The sequence below is a fragment of the Aythya marila genome (genome assembly GCF_965140915.1).
Source record: "Aythya marila genome assembly, chromosome: 17".
Classification (NCBI taxonomy): Eukaryota; Metazoa; Chordata; class Aves; order Anseriformes; family Anatidae; genus Aythya; species Aythya marila.
In genome coordinates this window covers 14,323,276-14,349,208 of record NC_139058.1, presented here as the reverse complement: position 1 = coordinate 14,349,208, position 25,933 = coordinate 14,323,276, and the positions used below count along the sequence as shown (strand labels likewise).

General features: G+C 45.0%; 1 protein-coding gene across 1 annotated transcript in view; it reads right to left on the bottom strand.

Annotated features, from left to right (window-relative positions):
* Positions 1-9,183: 9,183 nt before the first annotated feature.
* Positions 9,184-25,933, bottom strand: part of TMEM132D (transmembrane protein 132D) — a 259,005-nt gene continuing 242,255 nt past the window's right edge. Inside the window, exons 6-9 of the mRNA XM_082774504.1 lie at positions 22,060-22,265; positions 20,642-20,915; positions 14,922-15,113; positions 9,184-10,715 (exon numbers count right to left, since the gene is read on the bottom strand). Coding sequence (XP_082630630.1) covers positions 9,537-10,715; positions 14,922-15,113; positions 20,642-20,915; positions 22,060-22,265 — 1,851 coding nt within the window. The 3' untranslated portion in view covers positions 9,184-9,536. The remainder of the gene's footprint in view (positions 10,716-14,921; positions 15,114-20,641; positions 20,916-22,059; positions 22,266-25,933) is intronic.

The window sequence follows — 25,933 nt, the reverse complement described above, 5'->3', positions numbered from 1 at the left end:
TGCTCATGATTTAATTGTCTGAAGTATTTAGTGCCCATACCTACTACCCTACTACTTCTAAATGAAGTGTTTCAAACTATTTTATTTTTTTTTGGGTGGGGGGGAGGAGTGAGGGGATGGGGTTGATCCTGAGACCAACACATCAAGCTAAATTGTTCACAGCTATCCACTTTTACAGAAAACAAGTCTATTCCCCCACCTCCCCACACCCCATATTGTTGTTGTTATATTATCTGTATGAGCCAGGCACTGGCAAAGAGATGAAAAAAAAAAAATGACAGAACATTGTAAGAGAATTTAATGAAGTGGTTCCAAATATTGTATCAAAATAAATGAAGTGAATAATGCAAGAGCTCATTCCAGGTCCCTTCTACAACAATAACTATTGTGTGAGTGTGTGAGCAGCACATCTGAGGAGATGGGGATGGATGGATGAATACAAAGGTGCTACTCTGGCACATTACAGAGCAGGGAACAATGGGCAGCCTGAATTGCTATATTTAATTTCAGTAATTCTTTGAGTCCAGATTCTCAGGAAGAAAATAGCAGGTGATAAAAGAGGAGGAGGAGGAGGAATTATCATCCTTTCTGGTGTCACTTAACTATTTTGCTTCTGCTCAGGAAGGAGGAAAATGGGCTGATTGCATGCCTGCATCTTTGAACTCCTGTGCGAGCCATCCTGTATTTTGAGCAGCTTGCCAACAGCCCTCAGCAAGCAGAGCTGCTGGCCTCCCACTAGGAGGGAGGTGTTTGCTTGGCACTTCCACTCTCAAATTATCTGCCTTTCATTAAAAATATATGCAATGGGATGCAATAGAAACAGCCCCGAGCCAGAACACTTGGGCCTGTGCTGCACCACTCAGCTCTGCAGCTCCAGCCGCAGACACCATGGCCTCAGCTCCAGCTCCTGCCTGTGGTGGGCTCGGTGTGGTGGACCTCTGGGTTTGCCAGATTGCAGCTGCATGCAATGGAGACCCCAGAGCATGGTGTGGAAGCAGGAATCCATGCTGGAGCACTGCTTTTATAAATGTGGCTGCTTACTTGTGTCCCCCTGGGTGACACAGAGGGAACGTGAAGTTGTCAGGTAGGGATCTTTATTTGGACACAGAACCAAGCAAAAGGAGTCGGACATTGACAGTTTACCCAGGTTGTCTAACGCCATGTGGACAAGCATACTGTGCTTTCCCATCACTGACAATAGCTAAGGAGCACTGTCTATTCTCTGGTTCTTTGGAAACTACCTTTTTAGTTCTTCTTTCTATAGGAAAAACCCTTCACACTACTGCTACCTCCCTGGGAATGGCATTGACCAGTCACATAAAGCACAGCGCTGGGAACAAAGCTTTTGTTTGCATTTTCCCGAGCCCTGTCCCTGCACCTGTTAATGCCAGCAGCACCTTTCCAGAGGTCGCGTTCACTGGAGCACCGAGCTGCTAGCAGCTGGCAGCCAGAGCACAAGAAGTGCCTACCTGCTCTGACAGCCAGGAACAGCAACACTGGGAAGCAGGTAGGGAATCAGCAGCAAAACTACTACAAGAATTACCTTCCTTTCTTTGCTTCTAAGCACTCCGTGTGGCACTGCTCTAATTTTGTCTGTCTGCCTGCATTCCCCATTGGGCTGGCAGAGAGAAAACAAACGATTGGTGCTCGCCTGCCCCTTCCCAGCTCTGCCACCCACGGCTGGCTGTGCAAGTGTCCTTCTTCCCTGGGAGATGGATCCCGCAACCTCCCGTGCTGCCCATCAAGCCTCTCCTAACCCAATTGCATTTCACTGACAGCTTTACTTGCAAATTCCCTCTCTGCACAGCTCACACTAAGAACCTTAATATTCCTGCAAATTCAGAAAGGGGATTTCCAACAAGCATTAGGAAAATTAAACTTCTCAAGAGCTGTCTCAATCTGACAAGCTATTTCTAGCTCTTCAAAGTGCATTAAGTGAAAATATTAAAATGGGGGATGGGGAACTTGTAGTAAGCAAATGATGAATTAAGGCTAGAAATGAGGACAGCATAAGTCTACTTCATGTACACATAAAGCACACGTACATGTATTCAGACACACACACACACAGATGTACATGGATATTTAGTTTAAAGCTTCTTGCTGCCTTGCAATAGCAAATTACACTCCCCCACCCTTTGCTTCCATGCAAAGCCAAAGCAGCAGCTATCACTAATGGCTGGGGCATTTCCCTCAGAGAGTTGTGCTTTGCAGCAGCATGAAACATGCCTGAGCACCAGCACCCTGGGCAGCACAGGTGGAGTCTGGGATTCAAACAGCAACTTTTCACCAAGGGCATTTTCTCTGCCGGTGGGAGCGAATCCAGCCCAAGCCCAACAGACCCAGGCAAGCGAGGCACAGTGTGACCCTCCCTGGCTGGGCTGGGGACCCTGGGCTCCTTGCAAATCACACCAGAGACCATGGGGCTCCTCCCAATGTCAGGGCTAGGTGGGCACTCTGCAGCGTGCATGCTGGCTCTTTGCAGCAGTAGGAGCTCGTGCAGCCCACAAATGGCAGTGTGCATTACTGCTCCCCTTTGCAAAGCCCCAATTGGAGAATGCTCCCCCGTGACCCAGCTTAGCTAAATCCCTTTTGCTTCCTTCTGTCCCTCTTTGTTGCTTTCTGGTTTGCTTCCCCTGCAGTGCTTCCAAGCTTGCATCCCATGTGCAGGGGAAGCTTTTTTTTTCCTGTGGGGGTGAGCAGCTGAACTGGGTGTTGGAGGTGTAAGGCTCTGAAGGATGAGAGGGTGATGAAAGTTTTTAGTTGGCATAGAATAGCTGGTAGCAAAATTATCTGCACTCTGGCATGGCTCTTGCTCTACAACCTTGAAATTCCATCTGGTTTAGTCCCTGATTTTAGTAACTGTTCCCAGCTTGTCTGTCTGTCCTTCCTCCTCTGCTGCTTTGCAGCAGGCATCCCCAGTAGCATCACAAATCATATTAAACCTGGATTACAAGAGCAGCCTCCTCGACCACAGTCCTTTATCACTGGTGCCTTAGGAATGTGGGACTCCAATTCTGTACTAGACAAGGGGACAAAACAATTAAAAGAGCTGATTAAAATCCTATTGCTGTTCAGGGGCTTGGCATGACTGTGTGGGGTGCAATGAAAAAAATCTTTTGGAGCTTTCATTCACAGCCTGCCAAAAAAAGCCTCTTCAGCTGTGTGAATTGGTCTTGCAACAGAAACACTACTGAGTGCGCTTTTAAAGCTGTAGTCAAGTCTGTGTAGACACTTAGGTACAGAGCTCGAGCTAATCAATAATTGTGATCTATCAATATTGCAAAATATTTTGAGTTAATTAATGACGGCCTGATACTATTCACTGAAGGGAGAAATATAAAAGGGGCTGATTTGCCCTTGGTGTCCTGACTGGCAGAAGGGAAAGCAATGCCAAACACTAAGAGCATTGATTAGGACAGAGAATGAAAGAAAGCTGCAAAAGGTTATTAAGAGGAGCACAGTGATTTGGGTTTGGGGCCTGATGAGAAAAGAATGCAAAATGGGTGTCCACAGTCAGTCAGCCAAAGTCTTTGCTGGAGAAACAAGGAGACATGAGATGTGTCTGTATGGGGGGAAGAACACTGGGCTGTTTGCACAGTGCAAATTGTCCTGTCTCCCTCTGCCCACTTGTTTCTGGGAAGCATTGTAATTTTGACCTTTAGACAGCATGTTTTCTACTGAAGTCAAAGAAATTAGTCAGGCCTTGGCTGCTGAGCAACCTCTGGGAAGAGCTGGGATGTACCCTGCTGCAGCAGAGGGAAACCTGGCTCTCCAGCATCAGGGGCAGAGCACACACACAGGAGCTGATCCCCTCATGGGGAGCATCCCAGGAGCATCTGGGGAAGAAGCAAAGTCATCTTCCACCAAAGACAGTGGCCCCACTGTGCAGCAGAGCAAAATCCTGTACCAAGTCCTCCTATTATTTCTCCTTCACTCTCTCAGTTAATCTAGGCTTACTGAGCACAGTAAAATTTTAAAAATGAGAGTCTCAGTCATATTTGCAGTATCCTATCATCAAGGCTGAGCAATGAAGCTCTTGGGATTGTTTTTTATATCATTAATACCTTAACTGACTGCAGGAAGCTCTATAATCTAATTATTAGGAACAAAGGTCTGAATATGAATAAGCAAAGTCCCTGTTGCACTTCAAAGCCACAGATTTCTGGTGCTGACATTACTGGTTTGAGGTCTGTCAGGTGCCACAGAAGCTTGGGTACCAAATCTCTAATATACAGCCACTACCAGCATGCCAGCTCAGCATCGGGCAGCTAACACTGTGAAGCAGCTGTGACTGCACGAGGGGAAAATGCAACAGGAGGCCTCATTTGCACCTACCAAAACAAGGAGGAAATGAGTCCTGGTAGATGGTTCAAGCAAACGTGGTTCAGGGCTGAACGTATCCCTCCAGGCTCATGGGGCTGTTTCAAGGAGACAGATGCAGGAACTTGTCGCATGCAATCTACCAACCATCTTTAAAACACAACAGGAATTTCTTAATAAGCATTGGCAGTACATACAAACAGAGTAGCAGTGCTGCTTTTCCAGCCATTAATATTACATACATGGGCTGCTTAATTTGCTGTTCCTCATAGAGCCTGAGCAGGAAGCCTGCATAATGAAGGATTTGTTGACAGAGGTCTTCATATCAAATCAGCAAAAAGGTAAAAAATGATCCAGTTTCAGGCATATTGGCTTGACCCATTTAGCCTTTGTCTAACACTCCTGATTATGAGCACAATGTAGAAGGCTCTCCACCCTTTTCAGTCCCTTATTGCTGCCATTTTTGAACTTAATCTATTAAAGCTTTTGCCAAGAAGCCAAGCAGCGCAATAATACTCACCAATTTCACAGAACAGAGGCTCCGTTTATGTGCAAGGAAGATGATGGCTGTTGCAGACCAAACACCCATTCAGAAAGGTGCTTAACCACATGCCCTGTGGTAAGTGCATAAGCGGGCCCTCTGCTGAGTTTTCAAACAGTGAGAAATGAACAGAAAGCAGAACACAAATCTTATCTCATCAATGCTTTGCAAGTGATACCCTAACCTTTTTTAGATCTCTCTTGGTATCCTGCCCATCAGCAGGAGGCAGCTTGTTGTGGGGCCAGGCATTGCAGTGAAGAAAGCTTAGTGCTGCTGCCCGGCGTGGGCAGCTCAGGTTGACACCATGCAACCCTCCTGCAGGACAAAAGCTTCTCCTACTTCAAACTGGTATATTACCTCATGTACTCCTGATAGCAGTGTGGATTTTTAGTTTTTTGAAAGTATTTAAGGCATTTTCTAACCACGACGTATGCCAGTGATAGCTCCTTGCCTCAGTTAATTCCTCAGTGATGTTTATTGGAATTAGTTTGATCAACACACATGTGAGTCCAGTGGAATTTCTCACCTAAGTGGCATGTGAAAGACTCTCCTGTGTTGTCATATACAAGTCCTTCAGGTCTTGCTAAAGATCTTACATAAAGAAGCATCCCCACAGATCACAGGGGAATGAGAGCAGACAGTCTTGGAGAGGGGAAGCATATGCAGAGCTGAATTAAAGTGTGCTCATTTCATTTACATCACATTCATTATGGAAACGAGGTGTGAAAGTAGCTTCTAGAGCTACTTAGTGCAGGCTGCACATCTATTTAATACCTCCTCTGTTTTTTCAAGTCACTTACCTCCCTAGAATTCTTGTTCCAGAGCAATTATTTACCGCGTTGCTCAGACCTTGAATTCAGGGGTGTATTACTGTAGCTTGGTCTGAACCACTATACATATATAAGACTGCTGAAGGGGAAGCCTTTAAAAAGAAGAAAGACAGTAAAGAACCAGCTTACCTGATTTATAGGACAATTGAGTGTCTACTCCTCATTGTATTTATGCATAAAGTGTCTAAAAAAAAACAAATTGCATCAGACACATTTCCTTTTGTTAAAATGTCTGTATCAGTCTATCAGATGTCTAGCTACTCACATAAAAACAGACACTCGCATAAAAGAGACTCAAACATGAAAATAAGGAATCAATTGGAAAAAAAAAAAAAAAAAAAAAAGTTATTAATAGCACCCACAGGAGACTTCTTGCTATCAGCAGGGCTCTTCAGCAGGCTCAAGAGATTGCCAATGGGAGCCACAGCTCCATGCTATGTGCATGAAACGTTTAAATACCATCACTGCTTTTATGACAGCATAAACAAAATTTCATTCACCAAACAAAATTCTTGTCTGATTGCCTGAAACATAAGTTTTCACTCTCGAGGTGCTTCATGGTGCAGAGGCACTCACCTAAAACCACTGTGAGCAAAGCGGGTATGCACACACACCCCACAACAGGTAGCTACATATGTATGTACAAAAAAGCTCTACAGGCAGTTGAGTTACTCTTCTATTAGCAGATTAATGAATACTGCTTGCTTGCATGCAGACAGCCACAATCTGCTCTGATTTCTCCCCGAGCAGAGCTCAGGATCTTGCCCAGTGACTCTGATACATTAAAAGGTGGGGGGGAGTGATGTCTCCTTCTGGTTTTGCCATGGATTTCCCGTGTTAGCTTGGGCAAATCACTTAACCCTGGTGTTCTCCATGTCAATAAGGAATCCACCTTGCTCAGAGCACTTTGAGATCTATGGATAAAGAGCACTTTAGGTACTCGGCATTATTTATAGTATTACCCTATGGATAATAGAAAGCTACAGCTGTTAGAGATGTCAGGGATGTCTGAGCAAGCAGAAAGGCATAAATCTGAATGTCGGTATCCTTAGCATCATAGCTGGTGGCTGTTTTGTCCTAGGAGAACATTTCAGTGTTAACAGATGAACTTGATGTTAGTTCTCCATATTCCCCAGAGGCAGGTGATGCAGAAATCTGGATTTACCATAATAGCTCAGTGGGAAAGCAAGTCTGACAGCCTGCTCCCAGCATGGCTCATACCTGCTCTTTTTGAAGGGAAAAGTGGCCACAGAGTGACACTTTTGCAAAGTAATCTTGCGTGTATGCATGAATCTGATCTGCACAGACTGCTAGCTGACATTTGGCCACTTTTACCCCTACCTCCATGTTAGTGAGGGTGTCTCTGAGGACACAATCTAGTTATGTGTAAAAAGCATCCAAAATAGCTCAGGAATGGAGGCAAGACTGTGGGCTAGTGCACTGAAGAATATTCTCGGAGGCCAAAGGGCTTTGCTCTGAGACCAAGGCTGCTTCCTTCATCTGAGCACTCATCCAGAGCTGGCTTGGGTCCTGCTATGTGCTGTGATCAGTGTTGCACTTTGTACTTGAGCATGCATAGGACTGACTAATCCAGGCCTTGATGAAATGTTCTGAAAGATAGCAAAGATCTCTCTCTCTCTCTCTCTCTCTCTTTTTTTTTTTTTTTTTTTTTTTTTTTAATCTTGTGTGGAATTACAAGAGTCCTATGCATCCAACACACACATAAGTATCGATCTCCAATGTCTTGGGTCCATTTGCCTTATTTATACCAACTTACTCTTTTACTATTGTCTTCAAAATCTTTTAACCAAATGTGGATATTTCTAATCACACCCAAATCATGAACTCACATATTAGGCTTTCAAGAGAGGAATATGCACATGGATTTAATGGATTTATTTGCAACTAGTTTCAAATCTTGGAAGGGTGACTTGGTGCAAATACATTTGTAGTATAACATGTTGTTGATGTTATATCTTTTTCCTCCAACATTGCAGAATGTAAAACATAAAACTTTGTAACTAGATTGTGCCAAGATCCATAATTCACAATTTCATCAAAGGACAAGTCTCCATATTGCTGCCAGTCTCTTTTAGGGTAAATGTTCTGACAGTGAAAGGAGAGAGGCGTTCAGAGTAGGAAAAAAAATGAAGCCACTAAAATGCAAATTTTATTCACAGTTGGCATGTTTATAAATATATATATTACATTCTTACAATCTACAGTACATTCTAAATATAGAGGGATTCAATCTAAGTGGTTGTGGGAGGGTGGGTGTGCATTAAACAGAGCAACCTAGATTCAATGACAGAAAGAGACTTAATAATAAAAGGGGGGCAAGGAATCACTCTGGAAAATAAAGGATAACTTGAAATATAAGCTGGAATTTAGTTAACGCCTTGGCACTTTGCCACTGGTCACCAGAGACTGCTTTTGGACCGCACAAAAAATGTCATGCTTTTAGGGCTGGAGGGTGTATCAGACTCAAAGGGAAATGACTGAAATCCTACCATATGTACATCCTTATCAGAGGAAAACAAAAGATAACCATCACTTCTGGGAGAAACAAATGTTACCTATTGAGTTTAGCTGTTCAGATTTCAACAGAGTTGGATGCGCAGCACTCCTCTGTGACCTTTGGGTGCCCTCTAAACATGCTGAGCAGGGGCCTAAAGAAGCATGAGCAGGAGGAACTGAACAACCTGACCTCTCCCGGGAAGGGGGAGAACAAAGAGGCAGTTGCTGTTTGTGTCTGAGTTCAGCACAAGTTACACTTACTCTAGAGAGTGGCCAACTTTGGTAAATGGCAGCATGTAAAGCAAGTACTGGCTTTGTACTAAGTGTCCATGCTGGATGAGAGCATGCCATGGAGAAGCAAGTGTGCATGGAAGGGAAGGGAGAAGCCACTGTGCTCCCAAAGTTGACTGAAGCTAGCAAGTGCCCTCAGAACAACAGACAGGGTGCACTCCTGGGAAATGGCTGAGAATATAAATTTGAAACAGGACAACCAAAGAAAGTGGGCTTTTAAAAATAGCTTGTTCTCTCAAACTTTCCAAAACAGACCTTCCTTTGTATGAGTGGTATTCTGAGTGTAGGTTATATCTTCTCCTATCTTACAAATTAAGAAATACTGAAAATTGGCTAGCAAAGTTTGTTACCTTGGCATCTACTTAAAAAGACAGTTTCAGTTTTAGCTGTATATGTGTATCCATTCTCAGTGCTTGGGAGGCAAACATGCTGGTTGGTAAACAGCCCAGTTACTCCATTTTCCCCTCCACATTCTTTGGAAACTCATGACTTTGCAGCTCTGGGAGCTGCTTTGCTCACACTGTTGGCTTGTGTCAGCTTTAAATTAATGTTCTTGGATGGATATTCTCTGCATGTGTCTTGAATGACATGCTGTCTTTGTTGATCTATTTATTCTGAGACCAATTTTTTGCTTTTAACCAAAGCTTAGAATATTGAACAGTAGAGCTGTGCAATCTTTGTAATATCCAAACTGCACTGGAGTTTCTTATATTTATTGATTTCCTGGGAAAGCTCAGAGAATGAGACCATATTATTTTGCTAGTTTTTTTGTCACGTTACCATGCATCAAAAAATCTCACATATCTCTTACTTCCATCTCTGAGCACAGACAAGACTTGAATTTTAAGAGCTGTCCAGGATCTCCGATCTCCCAGCTGCTTTTGGGTGCCTTTTGGGGGCTCCATGGAGTTATTATCCACCAGCTGATTCTTGTTATCAGTACAATGTTTTGCCCCACTACCCAAAATTAAAGGCAGAAGGTGAGTGAAAAACAAACAAACAAACCAACCAAACAAAAGAAGTCTTGTGTCTCATTACAAATTTTCATGTAATCTTTCCATATACTTTTTAAGTTCTTTGCACTCCCCCAGGTCCATATCCTGGCAAACCCATTTAATGTCATCTTCACTGCTCATCAAGATTGAGTTGACAGTTGGGCATCCATCATCAGAGGAGATGGTGGTAAAGGTGGTGAATTTAACCCGTTTCCTCTTAGAGGTAGGAGAAGTAGATGGTTCACTTTTCTGTTCTTTCCCTTCAGTGAATGTGGACTCAGTAGACATAAAAGCTTGTCCATTAATATTTTGGGGAGCATTTGTGTTGAGGAGATATTTGCTCTCTTCATAGTCTCCTCTGTCAATGGCTGTAATACGTTCATCTTGTTGAGATGAGAAATTTATGTGATTCTCTAGAAGTTCTGTCCTGTTGCTCAGCCCAACCCAGTCATGAGAATGGCTCATGCCTTCTTGTTCGTCAAAGGGAACTTGCTTGTTTCTGTACTTCAAAGCAAAAGTGACACAATTGATAAGGAAGACCAGAATTGCCAGGCAAAAGACTCCCAGCAGAGCATACATTCCTATCTCCAGATCACTGAGTCCCCTGGGGGTCTGCACAAGGTCATTCTCTTCCAAGTCTCCATTGCTTCTTGGCAGATCCACCTGTGCAGGGAAGCTTGTGAAATCTATGGGGATGTTCTGCAAATGACTGTCATCATCCAGGAGGCTTTCTCTGTCTTCTTTTTTACTTAAAATAGATTTTTGAGTGGTGGTCCCTTTGCTTTGCTCTTGGCCCATCGAGGAGCTGTCATACTGGCTGTCTGGCCCAGCTCTCTCCTGCAAAGTAGTTTTCTGATGCCGGTCACTGGCATGATTTTCTATGTTGACACCACTTCCCCTGTGTTTACTATCGCTGATGTTAGGGTTGGCATCACTCTGCCCAAACTTTACTTTAATGCTGCCGCTTCCAACAGCCAGGACACTCTTCCTTTTGGATTTCTGGCATGATTCACTGATCACCATCTCCACCTTCACCAGTGTCCCCTGGCCTTCTGTCTCAGCTGCAATCACGGGCCACTTGAATTTGGGATCATGGTGAATGGAGACCACCTTCTCATCCAGAGATGTAGCTGACAAAGAGAAGTCTTTGGAGTCATAAATATCCAGGGGCATGACAGATCCATCACTGAACTGAATCCAGCAGCTGATGGCTGCTTCCTATTTTGTATAAAACAGATATACACACATTCAGAATAAATGCTTAGGGAAATTTGTTCTGTCCCAGTCTATTTCCTCCTCCTCACAAGATCCGCATACCGTTTATAACCAGAAAAGAAATAAAAGGGAGAGTAAGAAAATTAATGCTAAAAGAAATACTTGTTTAAAACACTCGTTGATAATAAGATTTGTTTCCCCAAAGGTGCTTAAAGGAGCTGTATTCCCTGGGCTTCACAGAATCTACTTCAGCATCATAATAAATTACATGTCAGAAGGCATTACCAGCTACTGAAATCATTTACTGCTGTATATTTAAATGAAAAAAAATATATTAAATTTATTTCTAAACTGCTTAAAATACAAAGTCTCCTCTTGTTACACACAACACATGTTAAAAAACACCTAATATAGCAAATAGACCCATACATGGCTCCGTACCTTAAGTCTTTGATTTTTGTCTCTCAAATGAAGTGTTTTATGCAAGCAGAGGAGACAGATCAGTTGCTTTTTGAGGAAATGGCCAGGATAATTTTCACGCTTGTTAGCAATTAAAAGCAAGACAATAATGAAATTTAATCTTGTGTCACAGCAGTACAAATTGTATACTTCAGAGTGCAAGGAGGTTTACTGAATGTAAATGGGACAGACTTGAGTACCGGTTCTTTATTTTCATGTGCAATGTGTAGGGTTTTTGTGAACCTTGATTTTTGTTTTTTAACTAAGACATTTTAAAGAATTCTTATATTTCAGAAAACATGTGCTCAGCTGCTTCTGAATATAAGGTCCTCTAAGGACTCTCAAGCAGCTATCAAAACTTGCCGTGCTACCTGAAAAACTCTTGGCACACACAAATCATTTACAAGCGAAATTCAGATAGCTCCATGGGACTCCAATTCCTGCTTCTGACTGTCTGACTTGCTCTGTTTCAGTTCACTACTTACACCTGATTAAATACTGCAGAATCCACCCCAGAAAGACTCCTGGCTTGATGAATGGATTCTCCTGTGTCTAAAAGGATGTACACTCTTGCCCAGCGGGAGCCAGGCCCACCTTGCTCTGAGGAGGATCCTGGCAGACAACCACCCAACCAATAAACTTATAATCCTACTTGTTGAAAGCATGGTTACAAGAGTCTTGTTTCTTTAAATAAACAGTTTTTTCAAACAGACGGTACTTACATCATAACAAAATGTACACACAGAGAATAAATATTTATCATTATCTTTCAAATAATTTCAGCACATAGTCATTTACCTGTTCAAATCACAGAAGATAGGCCTCCAGTCTTTTGGGATTGTGTTGTGCATAATCTACTGGCCTGATTCTGAAATCCTTACAGTTGTAAAGCTCCCTGTGCTTCAATGGGAGATTTGCTTCTATCTCTGTTTCAGGACTGAGCCCTAAGACTTGCTGACACTGTCATAAATCCCAGCTTTGTGTTTATTAATCTTTGGATGTTTCTTGAAGGCTGCATAGAATTTATATAATCGGCTCTCATCTTCCCACTGTGTTGCTTAAACCTGCATAATCATTTAATAATTTTGCATTGCTCTGCTTATAGGGACTGTGCTCTGTAAATCATGTACTAAACAACGGAAGGAATCAGATGCCTTTCAAAATGGAGTCAGGCCTTGAAGAGAGGCGTGTGCATACTTTCCTTGCTGGTTTAATACTGATCTGATGTTGTTCTGATACCCCTCTATCTAGAGAGGCACTCATCCAGACTCCATTTCTGGGAACAGAAATGTCATAGCTGGGAAGTATACTGGGACTAAATGCCATCGAACACAGCTTTGGGGCTGCTTTCAAGGTACTTTGTTTAATTCCCCAAGTCAGCAATGGATTAGCTTACTGACCTTATTTCTAGATGCCTGGCATTGATTTCATAACTCCTGAAAGACTATGGGAGCCTGATTTTTATCACCCTATAAAGATGGAAGTACTGCATTATTTCTCATCTTGCATCCCAAGGATAAGACCTTATGATGAATTAATGCATCTCAACAGTTGGCCAGATTTCAAATGTGTGTGCTGCACTCATTTACTTTTAAAGCTCAGAACATGCTTAAGAGTTAAGAGCCCAGTGCATCCTTGACATAAGACCCAGAGTGATGGATTTGGGTTAGAAAAAAAAGTTTAAATTTGAAATGTAGAAGCACAAGGACAAATATCAAACAGGAACTGATGGAGATGTGGCAAAGTCCAAAAGCCCTCAGTAACTGTACACAGCGACTGTGCCAGCACATGGATGGGTCAGCATGAGGATTTAGATCTGTGAGAGCTTGAGCAATGCAAAGTTTGGCTGAACCATTCTTAGAACCAGAAGACATAAAAGAGGACATCTGATATTGCACATGGAGCAACCTCGTGGCAAAGGCAGGAACAAAGCTAATGGGCAGTGGAGAGAAAACTCACATTTCCTTCGGGCACATGTTAAGATTTATCGTGCCAGGAGAACCTGGGAAGGTCTGAAAGGTCTGACTGAAGAGAAAGGAAACATCATATAATAGTGATCCCTAATATAGGGACTAAGAAAAACAGGAAAAAAAAAAAAAAAAAAAGATTTATGAAATCACGTATCAGGAAACGAGTCAGTGCTGATTCATATTCTAGTAATGAAAGGGATGAAAGAATGAATTCTAGAAAGAATGTATTCTAGAATGAAAGGGATGTTCCTCAGCCATTTAACATGGTTATGGGAAGTAAAAGAGGACGAAGCATTTGGCAGTATGCAAAATACCTTCTCATTTAAAGATGGACTTAAAAAATTGATTTAGTTGCCTGTATTAGGAGGCTGAACTCAGAAATGTAGCTGGCAGTATCTGCTCTGATCTAGTTAGTGCTGGATGGGACAGAAAGGGATGTATGTGTGCTGCTTATTTATGACACTTCACTGAGTTGCATGTGTTATTTGAGGGATGCAACCAAGACAGATGGGGCATGCTTATTTGTTGACTCATGTAGCTTAGACATTGCACTATTTTTGTGAGATCTTTGTTTCTCTATGTGAAGGCACCTGGTGGCCTTCAGACAAGAGTGCCCATAAAGAAAATGTTTTATTAGCCTATTAGTAATAAAAATCTGCTTGATCCCATCAGCTTGTAAGATTGGATGTAGTGAATTAGAGCAGTGTCCTTCCACAATGTGGTATATGTGAGCAACATATTTAATATGTTTTTAATAAATATTATTTTTAATATATTATATTAATAATATAATAAATATAATAAATATTATTTTTAATATCTTCATCAATTATCTTCTTTAATATCTTCATCGATGATCTGGATGAGGGCATTGAGTGTACCCTCAGTAAGTTCGCAGATGACACCAAGTTAGGTGTGTGTGTCGATGTGCTTGAGGGTAGGAAGGCTCTGCAGGAGGATCTGGATAGGCTGCACCGATGGGCTGAGGTCAACTGTATGAAGTTCAACAACGCCAAGTGCTGGGTCCTGCACCTGGGGTGCAATAACCCCAAGCAGAGCTATAGGCTGGGGGATGAGTGGTTGGAAAGCTGCCAGGCAGAGAAGGACCTGGGAGTGATGGTTGGTAGTCGGCTGAATATGAGCCAGCAGTGTGCTCAGGTGGCCAAGAAGGCCAACAGCATCCTGGCTTGCATAAGAAACACTGTGACCAGCAGGGCTAGGGAGGTGATCGTCCCCCTGTACTCAGCTCTGGTGAGGCCGCACCTCGAGTACTGTGTTCAGTTTTGGGCCCCTTGCTACAAGAAGGACATCGAGGTGCTTGAGCGAGTCCAGAGAAGGGCGACAAAGCTGGTGAGGGGCCTGGAGAACAAGTCCTGTGAGGAGCGGCTGAGGGAGCTGGGCTTGTTCAGCCTGGAGAAGAGGAGGCTCAGGGGCGACCTTATCGCTCTCTATAGGTACCTTAAAGGAGGCTGTAGTGAGGTGGGGGTTGGTCTGTTCTCCCACGTGCGTGGTGACAGGACGAGGGGGAATGGGCTTAAGTTGCGCCAGGGGAGTTTTGGGTTGGATCTTAGGAAAAACTTTACTGAAAGGGTTGTTAGGCATTGGAACAGGCTGCCCAGGGAAGTGGTGGAGTCACCATCCCTGGAAGTCTTTAAAAGACATTTAGATGTAGAGCTTAGGGATATGGTTTAGTGGGGACTGTTACTGTTAGGTCAGAGGTTGGACTCGATGATCTTGAGGTCTCTTCCAACCTAGAAATTCTGTGATTCTGTAACAGTACCTGCTTCGGAGATTGGAGCAGCTCTTGTGCTACTGCTGTAGCAAAGATGGCCTTATTGCTTCCAGGACTCAGCTGCAGAGAAAGTGATAATCCAGTTACCAGCTGCACTCCCAGATCAGTTATTGTCACCTTCTCATCCAGGACTGTCACTGTCTTCTCAGCTAAGATAGCATCTGAAAGGGGGGACAATATCTGAAAAGAAAAAATAATTAAAGTTAGCTGCAGCCATTTCACATAGCACCAAGCAAAATGGCTACACAAAGATACTATTATATAGACAAGTGATATTTAATGGGCAGAATTACTCTTAACAGACACTATTAAAATATAATTAAGAAACAGCTAGTCTCATTTTATGTATTCTGCATCAATAGGATGTTCATAACGTCTTTTACCAATGTAATTGTAATCAGCTATGCTGCTCAGATCTGCAATGATAGCCACACCTGTTTCAGATGCATTAAATATTTTAAATGCAATCTTCATGTGAAATGGAATTATGTTGTTAATGACCATGTTTTTAGGTAGTATGTATATAATGCAATCTATACATTTATACATAATTCTTAGAATAAATAGCAGTATTACCTCTCCCGTTGAAAGAAAGGCTAACACAAACATACTGCTACAATAAACACTCACGGTACTGTATACAGAATTGACAAAAAAAGCTTGTTTTGTTAAAAAATATGCATGGAGGTCAGTGCACTGAAACATGACGCCCAAAGATGTTCATTAGCAAGCAAGTTGAATTTAATGATCCATTTTTTTGCTGAGGCGATCGGCTCCGGGGCAGACCTGTTCTGCAGCGGAGCAGGGGACCGAGGCGGGCAGGGCTTTTTGTCCGGCATCGAGGCCACTCGGGGGAGCCGCCGGGACCCGGCTGTCCTCGCGAGGGAGGCTGACGAGGCGAGGGCGGAGCCAGCAGCGCCCCCTCCCAGGCTGTTTAAAAGTTGCCCCTAGGGAGCGCGAGCGACCAGGAGCGCGGCGACCAGGACGGGCAAACAGGGCGTGGCAGTTTGCGCGGGCAGGGCGAGCGGGGGGCTCATCGTCGCTCTTTTGCAGCTGCCTCTCCCTTCGGTGCTTGTAACCTGCTTGCGTAGAACCTGACCATGGTATCGACCAGGCAGAAAACCGTGGCCTCCGCATCTCGTGCGGCATCTCCAGCCACGGTCGCCAGTGTGGCTACTCAGACGGAGGGCTCGGGGAAACACGCAGCCGTCCAGGTCCTGGGCTGCAGAGTGTGCCCCAGCCTTCTGTCGGTTTCCGACAGCAGTGGTGGGTATGCCTGTGGGAGGTGTGCCCAGGTTGAAGAACTGCTCAGCCAGGTAGCGGAGCTCCGGGAGGAGAACAGGCTCAGGAGCATCAGGGAATCAGAGAGGGAAATTGACTGGTGGAGGTGCGCTCTACCCTCTCTGAGGCAGGCTCACGAGACTGCCACGGCACAGGCGTCTCCTGTTACGCAGAAGACGGAGGTTCCCTCCTCCGGCCAGGCAGCGGGAGGAGACCTAGATCAAGGGGGGGAATGGAGGCAGGTGCCTATTCGGGGTGGTAGGCAAGCCCTCTCTCTGCCCACCTCACCTTCTCATCTACCCTTAAATAATCGATATGAAGGACTAGAGCAAGACAATCTAAATGACAAAGTAGACAAACACCCGTCCCAGTTGGAGGGGGCGCCTAAGACAAGGCGACCTACACGTCGCATTGCCACATCATCCTTCAAAAAAGAAAGAAGGGCTATTGTTATGGGGGGCTCCCTCCTGAAAGGGACAGAGGGACCGATATGCCGACCGGACCCAACCCGCAGAGAAGTCTGTTGCCTCCATGGGGCTCGGGTGAGAGACTTTGCCAAGAAAGTCAAGCGCCTGGTACGGCCCACTGACTACTACCCGCTACTGGTCTTTCAGGCTGGTAGCGATGAAGTAGCAACAAGAAGTCCGCAGGCGATCAAAAGAGACTTTAAGGATTTGGGGCGACTACTTAGAGGATCAGGGGCGCAGGTGGTGTTTGCCTCTGTCCTTCCGATAGGGGGGATCGAAGCTGAAAGACGTACTGTTCACATAAACTCGTGGCTTCGAGACTGGTGTGACCGGCAGAATTTCGGTTTCTTTGATCATGGGAAGGTCTACGCTACACCGGGCCTGATGGCACCGGATGGGATGCGCCTCTCTCGGAGAGGGGTAAGGATCTTTGGTCAGGAGTTGGCAGGGCTGATAGATAGGGCTTTAAACTAGAGTTGAAGGGGGAAGGGGCTAAAACCAGGCGCGCCGGTGAAGACCTAAGGGATGGTACGCTAGAATCAGAGGGGCTGTGTGCCAGTGAGGTCCTTTGGTCAGATCCACAAGGTGCTGAGTGTAAGGAGATGCACTTGAAATGCTTTTACACAAACGCACGCAGTATGAGGAATAAAATGGATGAGCTAGAAGTCCTGGCCCAGTCCCGCAACTACGACATCATCGGCATAAGCGAAACCTGGTGGGATGAGTCCTGTGACTGGGGTGTTGCGATAGATGGTTACAGGCTCTTCAGGAGGGACAGGCAGGGTAGGCGAGGTGGTGGGGTGGCGATGTATGTGAAGCAGGGGCTGGACTGTGTGGAACTTCAGGTCGGCGATGGCAAAGTTGAGAGCCTCTGGGTAAGGATCAAGGGACAAACGAATAAAGGGGATGTCGTTGTGGGAGTCTATTACAGACCGCCTGGCCAGGACGATAGCGCCGATAAATTATTCTTTACAGAACTAAGAGAGGCCTCGAGATTAACTCCCCTTGTCCTTATGGGGGACTTCAACTTGCCGGACGTTAACTGGGAGTGCCACACGGCTGACACGAGCAAGTCCAGGAGGTTCATGAAGCACCTAGATGATAACTTCTTGGTGCAGGTGCTAACGGAGCCAACTAGGAAAGGTGCCCTCCTAGACCTGTTGCTAGAAAACAGAGAGGGTCTGGTGGGAGATGTGGTGATTGGTGGCCGCCTTGGTCATAGCGACCATGAAGTGGTTGAGTTCAAAATTTATGGTGACAGAAGGAAAAGTGCCACCAAAACCTCATCCCTAGATATGGGGAAAGCGGACTTCAGGCTGCTCAGGGAACTAGTCAGCAAGGTCCCCTGGGAAACTGCTCTTGAAGGCCTCGATGTCCACCAGTGCTGGTCACTCTTTAAGCGATGCCTCCTAGAAGCACAAGATAAGGCAATTCCAAAATATCGCAAGTCAGGCAGGCGGGGCAGGAGGCTGGCGTGGCTGACCAGGAATGTTCTAATGGAGATTAAGCGGAAACAGAGAGTGTTTCGCTACTGGAAGGAGGGCCAGGTGTCATGGAAAGAATACAGGGATGCTGTTCGTGTTTGTAGGGAGAAAGTTCGAGTGGCCAAAGCACACCTAGAGTTGAAGCTGGCTGTGTCTGTGAGAGAAAATAAAAAGGGTTTTTTTAGATATGTAAATGGAAAAAGGAGAACTAAAGAATACATAGGGCCCCTCCTTGATAGGGAAGGTCTCCTCACAGACAATGACGTAGGCAAAGCAGAGACGCTTAACGCCTTCTTTGCCTCTGTCTTCAATGCCGATGATGGGCTTCGGGACCCAGGGTGCCCTGAGCTGGAGGGCCAGGACGGTGGGGATGACAAACTCCCAACTGACCCTGAACGTGTGCGGGATTTGCTACTCCACCTGGATCCCTACAAGTCCATGGGTCCGGATGGGATTCATCCCCGGGTGCTGAAAGAGCTGGCGGATGTCATTGTGGAACCTCTTTCAATTATTTTTCAACGATCCTGGGAATTTGGAGAGGTCCCGGTAGACTGGAAGCTGGCTAATGTTGTGCCAATTTTCAAGAAGGGTCAGAAAGAAGACCCTAGCAATTACAGGCCTGTCAGTCTCACGTCAGTGCCTGGTAAAATCATGGAGAAGATGGTTCTCGGACTTATTGAGGCGCACCTGGGGGACAAAGCAGTCATTGGTCCCAGCCAGCATGGGTTTGTGAAGGGTAGGTCCTGCCTAACTAACCTGAGTTCCTTTTATGATAAGATCACCCGTATGGTGGACCAAGGGAAACCAGCTGATGTGATTTTTTTGGACTTCAGCAAGGCTTTTGACACGGTTTCCCATAGGATCCTACTGGACAAAATGTCCACCATACAGCTAAATAAAAACATCATACGATGGGTGAGCAATTGGCTAACGGGCAGGGCCCAAAGGGTTATGGTAAATGGGGCTGCGTCAGGCTGGCGGGCGGTCACCAGTGGGGTCCCTCAAGGCTCCATTTTAGGGCCGGTACTTTTCAATATTTTTATAAACGATCTGGATGTAGGAATAGAAGGTATTTTGAGCAAGTTTGCTGATGACACCAAACTTGGAGGAGTTGTGGACTCAAATGAGGGTGTAAAGGCCTTACAGAGGGATCTGGACAGGTTGGAGAGCTGGGCGATCACCAACCGCATGAAGTTCAATAAGAGCAAGTGCCGGGTCCTGCACCTGGGACGGGGAAACCCTGGCTGCATGTACAGACTGGGCGATGAGACGCTGGAGAGCAGCCTAGAAGAGAGGGATCTGGGGGTCGTGGTAGACAGCAAGTTGAATATGAGCCAGCAGTGTGCCCTGGCAGCCAGGAGGGCCAATCGTGTCCTGGGGTGCATCAAGCACGGCATCGCTAGTAGGTCAAGGGAGGTGATTGTCCCGCTCTACTCTGCGCTGGTGCGGCCTCACCTCGAGTACTGTGTGCAGTTCTGGGCACCACAGTATAAAAAGGACATGAAACTGTTGGAAAGTGTCCAGAGGAGGGCTACGAAGATGGTGAAAGGCCTGGAGGGGAAGACGTACGAGGAACGGCTGAGGTCACTGGGCCTGTTCAGCCTGGAGAAGAGGAGGCTGAGGGGAGACCTCATCACAGTCTACAACTTCCTCGTAAGGGGGTGTCGAGAGGCAGGAGACCTTTTCTCCATTAACACTAGTGACAGGACCCGCGGGAACGGGGTTAAGCTGAGGCAGGGGAAATTTAGGCTGGACGTCAGGAGGGGGTTCTTCACAGAGAGGGTGGTTGCACACTGGAACAGGCTCCCCAGGGAAGTGGTCACTGCACCGAGCCTGTCTGAATTTAAGAAGAGATTGGACTGTGAACTTAGGCACATGGTCTGAACTTTTGGGTAGACCTGTGCGGTGTCAAGAGTTGGACTTGATGATCCTTAAGGGTCCCTTCCAACTCAGGATATTCTATGATTCTATGATTCTATGATATATGGTACAGAGCATTTTTAAAGCACTTTATAAGAGGTATTCCTTAAATATAACTTGCACTCAGCCTTTTTGCCTTGGATCTTTCTTCCCAAAGGTTTATGTGCACTTGTGGAATCATTATAAATCTCAGAGCTTTGGAAAGTCATTTAAAAAATCTAGAGATTTTGCAGAAAGTCATAATCTCTAATTCCATTTCTCCAAACCTGACAAATTGTGTTGTTGACAATTGTGGTTGTTATTTGTTATTTCCTGGTTTAACAATTTGGAATGATGAGTACTTTTTTTTTTTTTTTTTTTTTTTACTTGTGCTTGTTAACTTGTTTTCTACTTTGTGGTGTCACTGGAATAATCTTTTTCTTTGTGCTCCATTGAGAAATTTGTGGCTCCAACTTCTGTTGCTAATGCAAGAAGCTGCTATACACCTGATCAATACCTTGGTTCCTGAAGTTGTGGGTTAATGGTGGAAAGGGAGTGATTAATGACATTTTCCTACCTGAATTGTCGTCATTCCAAGCTCCTGTCCAATCAAAACCTGTCCGTCCTGTAGCTTAGCAATTCTTGGCTCCTCCACCTGCATGAAGTCACTCACCAGGTCAGTGATGTCAATCTGCCAGTCAGAACCCAGTAAGTAGCTCAGCTGGCCCCCGGGGTCCGAGGCTTCAGCTACAAACTGCGTGAGCACTCGTACCATCGCATGTTGGTACTGAAGGGTGCATCCTCTTCCCTTCCGTTCATCCTCTTCTTCATCATCACTGTCCCTGGCTGGTCTGGTAGAACACCAAAAGTCAAAAATTAACAGAAATTGGTGCTAGGAGAGTTTGCAACAGAAGAGCTATTGCTGGCAGAAGTCTGCAGCCTGGATGGTGGAAAAAAGATCTGTTGCCCCTTCGATTGTTCTGTTGCCGTTTCTGTCAGTGCATTTCTGAAATCACTCAGGTAATTTTAACCCCACTTTAACCTCATTTCACTTGCTTGTAACTGAGGCCTTCAGGCTACCTGGGTCTCCAAAACAGCTGCTAAAATCACCAACTGGCTTGCTAGCTTCACTGCTACCTTGTCCTCCACAAAGCTCTCTCACATGATTCCCAATGTTAAGTCCTTACTTTCAGGACACCTGCACTTTTTTCATGCTGGATCTTCCCATAAACATCTTGGTGTTGCCATGGAAATCTCTGTCATACATACTTACACATCTCTTTATGTATGACATACAGGTTGAAATCATGTTGCCACCAAAATGCCCATCTCTCTGCTCTGCTACTAACAGAAACCTGGTAATAAATGATGTCTTCATAGGTAGGAGAGAATAGCAAGTGTCTACTTTATCCATTTGTTCTTCTGGTTCTTAATAACACTGACAACTAATACGAAGTCTAGATCTGCCTACATGCATTCTCTGTCCTGTCCTCACATACCACTGACTTGTGGGTGCAGACAGTTATCCTTAAAGCCCTACTCTAGCAGTGTCATGACTTTGGGACTCTCATCAGTGTCATTGGATCCTACAGCACTAATATGAAACAAGCAAGCATCAATGGTGCCATTAAAATGAAAAAATTATCTGGCAGGACCTGTGAACCAGGCTGGAGACCGGCTGGTCTTGGCAGAGCTGCTCCTTGGTGGTGTCTTCTGCTGCCCCATGGCTGACCCTGCTGTACATGGCCAACTGTCTCTTTTTGTCTCATTCACTAGCACTATAAAGGGAAATTGATTTCCAACGTAGGCTTGTGCAACCTGCAGCTTCATTTCCCTCGTAAGTCCAGTGCAGAAGCCTATTGAATAAATGTCTGGTCACCTTCAAATTCACACCGGAATTGCATTAAGGCCAAATAAGCATGTTCAGATCCACTGGCCCTGACAGGTCTTTGGCAAGTGCACAACCCAGAATGAACATCCTCTAATGAAACCTACCTCTTATTAGAGATGATGGGGACTCTCCATCCCTTGATCTGATTTAGTTCTGTGTCAGAGACCTCTATCTGCAGCGGGAGACGAGGAACCCAGACTGTCATTTCTAAAGGGGCACTCAGATGCTGGTAAGTAAAATTAACTATGACATTCACTTTGCCTTTCATTTCCTTTCCGTTGACAAAGACATAGTCACATCTGTCAGAAACCTGAAAAAAAAGGAGAAAGAGAAAAAAATTAATGAGTGTCTTCAGAAATTATAAAGTACACTACATGCTGAGTAAGTGAGTGGGAAGAAGAGAAAGGATATAGGTTTAAACTAGCTCCAAGTTCAGAGGACAACTAGGAATAACAAGAAAGATGCCTGGTGTACCCTTAATAGCCTGTATAATTTGGCATCATTTTAACAGGTAGGCTTTTTCCTGCTATAAACATTTCCATTATAATCTAAGATAAAAGAACAGCTTTTTTCTGTCCTTAATTCCCACTCCACACTAGGATAGTCCTAGTATAATAGCACTGAGAGGATTTCCCTCTTTTCCACAGAGCTCAGCCAGACTGTCCTATCCTCCTCTTCTACTTTGCGAGCAGCCCAAGGAGTATCACTTGCACGTGGGGAGGAACAGGTCGGTAACTGCCTGTACATCTAATTCAGCAGGAAGCAGTTGATCTCTTGTCAACCCCAAACTGGTTCTTCAGGAGTCCCACTGCTGGTGCCAAAGCATGGGCTGGTCACATCAGCCTAATCCTAATCACTGGGAAGGGGTTCTCTGATGCCCAGTGATGTTCACTGGGGCCGAAGAGCTTCATTTCCACTACAAGCCTCACAAAGGTCTTATACAATGTTCTGTTCAAGCTAGTCGTGATGTCACTTTATTTATTACCTGCAGCTCTGGACATCAATGTTGCTGAGAGTTACTAAATCTCATTCAAGCAATTTAGTGGCTATTGCAAGCACCTAGATGAGCTGACAGTACCTGTTCATTACAGCTAGTTAAAATATATGAGTGAATGTACACATCGAATAATTTATTAACTACCACTTTACCATGCTGATGATCTGAAGGAATGCTCTATTAAAATCCTGAACTCTTCACAATCCATTACCAGTAAGGCCATCTATCCCATTCTGTGCATGTATTTAATATTTTGGACTCCAAGATGCATAGTCTCATCCTCATCTGAATTTAATGCCATTTTCTACTTTTCTGTTTAAATGCTAAATGAATTTAAATCGTATTTAAATATCACCAGCTTTTGTGGAATAATTTGTATTCCTAATATTATTATCTTTAAACAACAACCCCCTTTCAGACAGTTCCATAGCAAATCCATTTCCATCCTTGCTTATCTGAGCCTAGGTAATGTACCAAAAAAAGGTTATCATGACACTAGCAATGTCTCCCTTGCAAGCATGGGCTGTTTTTAGGTCAAAATCTTATCATTGCCATTGGTTTCAGCAGGAAAACATCAAATTTATTTACAGCCAGGATTATGTTTTTAGGGATATTCTCACATTAGCATGTTTTACAGGAGTTCTTAAAAGCTCCTATCTAGATCCAGTCTCACTGTGCTATACAGCAAAACCAGTTGCTGCCACAAAAGCCTCAAAGCATGAGGGAATGTACCATAAGGACAGGGCCTCACAGCAGGCACCTGAGCAAAAGGGAGTCCCAGCTCCGGCTGAGCATGAGCCACTGGCACAATAATATCATCATAATGCTGATCCAACCTGGCTGAGCTGGGGAGGGTAAGACATTGCAAAACTCTGAGAAAAGTTTCAGGTGAGCCTGCAAAAATGTCTATAAAAAAGGCTGGAGGCATGAGCACATTCTCCTTCTGGGAGCAGTGTGCCTGGGCAGGAGCAAGAGAGCAGACACTGTCTCTGCATCCCTGCAGAAGGCACGCGTCACACTCCCCGGGCAAGAGCTGCTTCCCACCTGCAACATCTAATAGGCCATCCGACAGGCAGGAAGTCAGAAGCCCTTCAGGCAGTGCCGGGTACATCTGCTCCTTTTCTCACCCCATGTTACCTTATTGTTGTAAGTGAAAAACTTCTATTCCTTACTGGCACTGCACTTATCCCTGTTGCCTTTTTGTATTTTAAATGCTGCTCTCAAACCAGGCAAGTCTCCTGTGTGCTAACAAGCTCTGTCTGCTGCTTTCTACCTTCCTTCTTTTCTCTGGGATATTGGCGAGAAGAGAAACTGGGCAAAGTCTCAAAGTGGTGATTTCCACCTGAGAGGCAGCAGATCAAAGCAGAAAACAAGGTGGCCCCGAGGAAAACAGTCAGCCTGAGGGCTGATTGCCCTCAGGTCTTTCACTTGCCTTTGTGGACTGCGGGCTGGGCAACACTTACAAGTGAATGGCCTGAAGACAAGGATTTTCTTTGGTAGGGCATGGGACCAGGTAATAGCTTCCAGTGCCTTCCCCACCACTGCTGCTTCCAGCTAGCAACACCTCGTATTTGTGCATCTTAGCTAATTAATGCATTAGGCTGTCCCCATGGGTGACTGAACCTAGGACTGAAACCATTTCCTAATGATTTAAGGGAAGAGGTAAATGTCTGTGCCTTGCAGCACAGAAATACCAGCTGAGGGATGCTTCCCAACCACCACAGTGTCTTCTGCAGAGCACAGCACAGCCCCACTCCTCAGCAGACCTCTTGCACCAGGGCAGGCAACCTGCCAAGCATCCTCCTGCTGGGTAGAGCCTCTCTGCTTGAGCAGTGGCTTTTGAAGCATTCCTGCACTGCACAGGTGGGATTTGGCTGTTGTTTTCGTTGGCCTGTGTGTGTGTGAAGAGCAGTTCAGCAAACAGGGGCTGGAACAAGGCTGAGACTCTCCCAGGCAATACAGATAACTACTGCATTACTCTGGTAAGAGATGGGAATCAGGCTCTCAGATTTTAGATTCATTAATGCTCAAGCAATAGCAACAGAAAGAATACTTGGCAGGCAGAGACTTCAGTTTCAACTTTATCAGGGGTTATTAAAGAGAGAGGGAGAGTTAAAGAAAAGAATCCAGCCATAAAAACCTGCTATATGAGTGATTCAAGAAATACCATGACCTTGTGCTCTCAAGATTATGATTTGCAAAACAAACAGATGGTCAAGGAAAAAATGACTAGGCTTGGGATACTCGCTTGTTCCTGGTTCCCTTTCTTTAAGTGAAGACAGCAACAACTATGAGCTCATTCAGTTCCCAGCCAGCCCTTCACTGTTTGAATGAATAAGCATCACTGTTCTGCTGCAGTTTGCATGCAGTCCTAACAGAGCAACATCAAAACATGGTGCAAAATACAGTACATTTTAATAAATCAGGCCAGGACATTCAGAAACGGGTCATCAATAGAAAGGCGGATTAGCCATGCCTGTGTTATTGCAGACACATCCAAACCATTCATCTTCCAGCACAAGAGAAAGAGTAAAAAAGATGTAGAGAAGGAAGAAACATCGAGCTTCTGTCTCTTTTGAGACTGAGTTTTCTAAGCTGCCTGTTGGAAAAGAGTGAATATTTTGTGAAACAACTTGGATGGGGCTCAGCTGAGGCTCTGCAGGACAAATATGCACATGATAAGCAAAGAGCCGCCAAATGCAGCTCAGCAGCTGGCAACCTCCAGGCAGTCCCCGGGGCTGACACAGGCTGCGGGAGCCCCCAGGTCTCCCCACACACCCACAGGCTTCTCCACAGTGGTGTCAATGGGGGCAGCCCAGGGGAGCTTCTGCTGCTACTGCCTTTTTGAGCCTGCTTGTCTCCATTCAATCTGGAATGGCTTTCAATCCCTCGGTCTGTCAAGCAGCTCCCTTTCTTCAGCGTTAATTCACATAAACAGCTTTTAACTCCCAGCCATCCCCAAACAGACAGATCAGCTGCCA